Consider the following 3525-nt stretch of genomic DNA (forward strand, 5'->3'; position numbering starts at 1 on the left):
ATAAAATTTCATATTTACCAGACTCGCTTTACAAATATGATGGGAACAAGGAACTATAAAATATTTGATACTTCAAAAAAGTATCCCTCTTTATTAACGTAACAAGCAAAGAATATTCCAAAGATTATAATGAAATATATGTATTATAGCAAGAAAAGTGTCTTATGTCAAAAAAAAAAAAAAAGTGTGGCAGCTTAATTGATAAGCATCAATTACCTCTCTTCTCGAGATGAAAGTTTAACTTCAAGAGAACTATAAAAATATCATAAAAAGAATATATATTTATCCATGCAGGGTGTTAGGTTTAAAATTTTACAAAATGATATAAATCGTAAATTATACCATCACACGAGATCAACTAAAAGTCATTTTCTGACATTTTTGAAAAAAATATAAGTGATGATATTTTTATAAATACATATTATATTTATTTTATATAGTGTAAGAGATTAGTTGTGATATAGAAAGCAATAATGAGAGAATTAAAGAAGTTATGAAAAGTATATAAAGATAATTATGGAAGAAGGTGAAATTTATAAGAGAAAATGGATAAAAATAGTTAACCGAGTCAAAACATTAATAACTTTTTTTTTTCAATATTTTACTAATTATTCAACCATTAAACTTAAAATACTTGTAACAGAATGATAACTCAATTAGTTAAGATATTTATCTTTTTTTAAAAAATCCCACTGAATCTTGAACTAAAAAAATCCTTAAAATACTCCTACCAAATTCACCCAGATTGTTTATAAATGGGAAGTACAATTATTATTATTATTATTATTTTCTTTTTTTTTTTACTTCGAAGTACAATTATATTTAGAAAACTAGGTTTGGAATAAATAAACCTCATTATTAAAGTGAAAAATCAAGTAAGTTTCTAAATTAATCGACAAAGCCACCCACCAAACCAAACGATAATAATGAGTACGCGTTTTTGGCAAAAAAGCGTAAAAAAAGAAAAAAGAAAAAAAGAAATTGTATTTTCCTTTTTTTAGAAAGAAAAAGAAAAATCCCCCAATTACGCGTGAAGGAATCGCAATTTGCAACCCCTTGAAAAAGGGCTCCGCCATTGAAACCGTTGGTTCATCTTCCTCCCTCACCTCTCTGTGTAAACCCGATTTTCTCTCCCGAATTTTCTCGGCAACCAAACAGGCTCCACCACATACATTTCCGTTTCCCCCATTTTTTCCTTCGGATGCCAGCCATTTTCCCCAGGATTTTCCGGTTTTCACAATCTCCCCTGCCGCATTAATTCCTCCTCTGTTCGGTTTCCGAGAAAGAAAGAAAAAGAAAAAAACAGAGAGAAGAAACAATAATCCTCCATTCCCTTCCCCTTCCTCTCTCCCCTTCCTCTCTACGCATCATCATCATCCAGTCGCCGGCCGATCTCCACCACCGACTCTTCACGCATCTCGAATTCGATCGATCGATGGACCCGACGGAACTGAGAAGAGTGTTCCAGATGTTCGATCGCAACGGCGACGGGCGGATCACGAAGAAGGAATTAAGCGATTCGTTGGAGAATTTGGGGATCTTTATCCCGGACAAAGATCTGACTCAAATGATCGAGAAAATCGACGTGAACTGTGACGGATGCGTGGACATTGACGAGTTCGGGGAGCTGTACCAGTCGATTATGGACGAGCGCGACGAGGAGGAAGACATGAGAGAAGCCTTCAACGTGTTCGACCAGAACGGAGACGGATTCATCACCGTCGAGGAATTGAGGTCAGTATTAGCTTCCTTGGGGCTTAAGCAAGGTAGAACTGTAGAGGATTGCAAGAAGATGATCATGAAGGTGGATGTGGATGGAGATGGAATGGTGAATTACAAAGAGTTCAAGCAAATGATGAAGGGAGGTGGGTTTAGTGCATTAGGTTGATCTTTTCTCGCTTAATCACACACACACTTCACACTTCACACATTCGCACAGACAGAGGTGAGAGGAAGGAGATCAAGAAACTGAAAATTCCAAAAAGAAAAAAAACCAAAAAAAAGGTAAGAGAGAGGATTGTTTTTCCATTAGAGTCTGTACATAAAACCTTGGAGATTGAAGATGATGATGAAGAAGAAGGAGAAGAAGGAGAAGAAGGAAGGAGAAAGATGGGTCATTACTACACAGGTTGCATGGATTATTTGTGCACTCAATCACACGTGTCGATGTGGCATTGGTTGGAATTGGAGCCAATGAGCTTTTCACACGTATTGGAATTTATATATTATACAAATGTATTTTTCATTTTTTTTTAATTGAAATTATGATCATGATGATGTAGGTGAAAAATTGAATGAATAGTCCATGTAATTTTGAAATTTGTCGTTGTTGGGGAAGAAGGAAGAAGAAAGGCATAGTGAAACATTTGTGGGTTCTCGGGTCGGGTCACCAACAGATTATTATTGTGCTTCTTCTTTTCTTTTTTTCTCTCTCTTTTTTTCTTTTTTTTTTTTTTAATTGCATTCCAACTCAGTAAGATTGTTTTTGTGTTTCTTTCCCTCTTTTAATGAATTTGTTTTGTTCATGTCTTCCTTTCCATATTGCTCTCTTTTTTGGGACAATTAGAGGTTATGTTTGATTGTAATTTAGTTCTTAAAAAAATAATTTTGTGGGAAGTTTTGGAAGATAATAATTAACAGAAATTGAATTTTTTTTTTCTTTTAGTAAAATCTGCATCTATCTCAATTAGTTGTTGAGGTATTATTTCATATCAAAAGTCATTAGGTACGAAGTTCCAATTCCATATTTTATTATAATAAAGAAGAAATTGGAACTTCTTAAATCAAAACTTTTTAAATGACAAAAATTAAATTGGATCTAAATACAAATTGGAGGAGTAAAATGATTATTTATTTTTAGGATAATTAGTTTATCTACTGGAAGATGTAAATGTTAGAGAAAATTATTAATTTTTTAATTTTTGTTATGTACAGTGATTGATTCTTCTACAAATATGTAATATGAATCGATAATATTTAAATTAAATATAAATTCAAAGTAAATGCCTTTGCAACAAAATTTCAAAGTAAATGTTGGTTTTATTCTTTACCATAGTTATTCGGTTTCGAGTTGTTTTTAAAATGACTCCAAATTAGTGTTTGTCACAAACTTTTTTTTTTTCCATTTTTTTAGGGAAACAAAGTACTAAATTTCTAGCAACATTGAAAGATGTCAATTGATATTTTCATAATATTGCAAAAAGATCGATAAAATATAAAAAATATCAATATCACTAATATGAGTATTAATAATTTTTAGATTAGAAAATAGGTGGCCATCATAGTTTGAACTCATTTCCTCTAAATCATTTATTATTTATAATGGTTCTTATTGACCAAGTCAGATGATTCGCTAAATCCTCTTATCTAACAAGATTGCTTCTTAAATTACCAAAGATTTGGTCAAGTTAACATTGAATGTGGAATGAGAACTTTGTGGACATTTAGGGTAGTTTTTGCTCAAGTTTCAAATGGAGTTTATCAACTTTGGGAGTTTTGTATTTATTTATTTATTATTTTATTTTA

At 31.9% G+C, this 3525-nt stretch overlaps 1 protein-coding gene across 1 annotated transcript; it reads left to right on the forward strand.

Moving 5' to 3' along the window:
• Positions 1-1040: 1040 nt before the first annotated feature.
• LOC111014628 (Calcium-binding EF-hand family protein) lies at positions 1041-2525 on the forward strand. The gene has a single exon (XM_022289419.2). It carries the CDS (start codon positions 1436-1438, stop codon positions 1886-1888), a length of 453 nt encoding a protein of 150 aa, XP_022145111.1. The 5' UTR covers positions 1041-1435; the 3' UTR covers positions 1889-2525.
• Positions 2526-3525: the final 1000 nt, after the last annotated feature.

This window comes from Momordica charantia, assembly GCF_013281855.1.
Source record: "Momordica charantia cultivar OHB3-1 chromosome 5 unlocalized genomic scaffold, Mcharantia_2.0 BLBB01000005.1, whole genome shotgun sequence".
Classification (NCBI taxonomy): domain Eukaryota; kingdom Viridiplantae; phylum Streptophyta; class Magnoliopsida; order Cucurbitales; family Cucurbitaceae; genus Momordica; species Momordica charantia.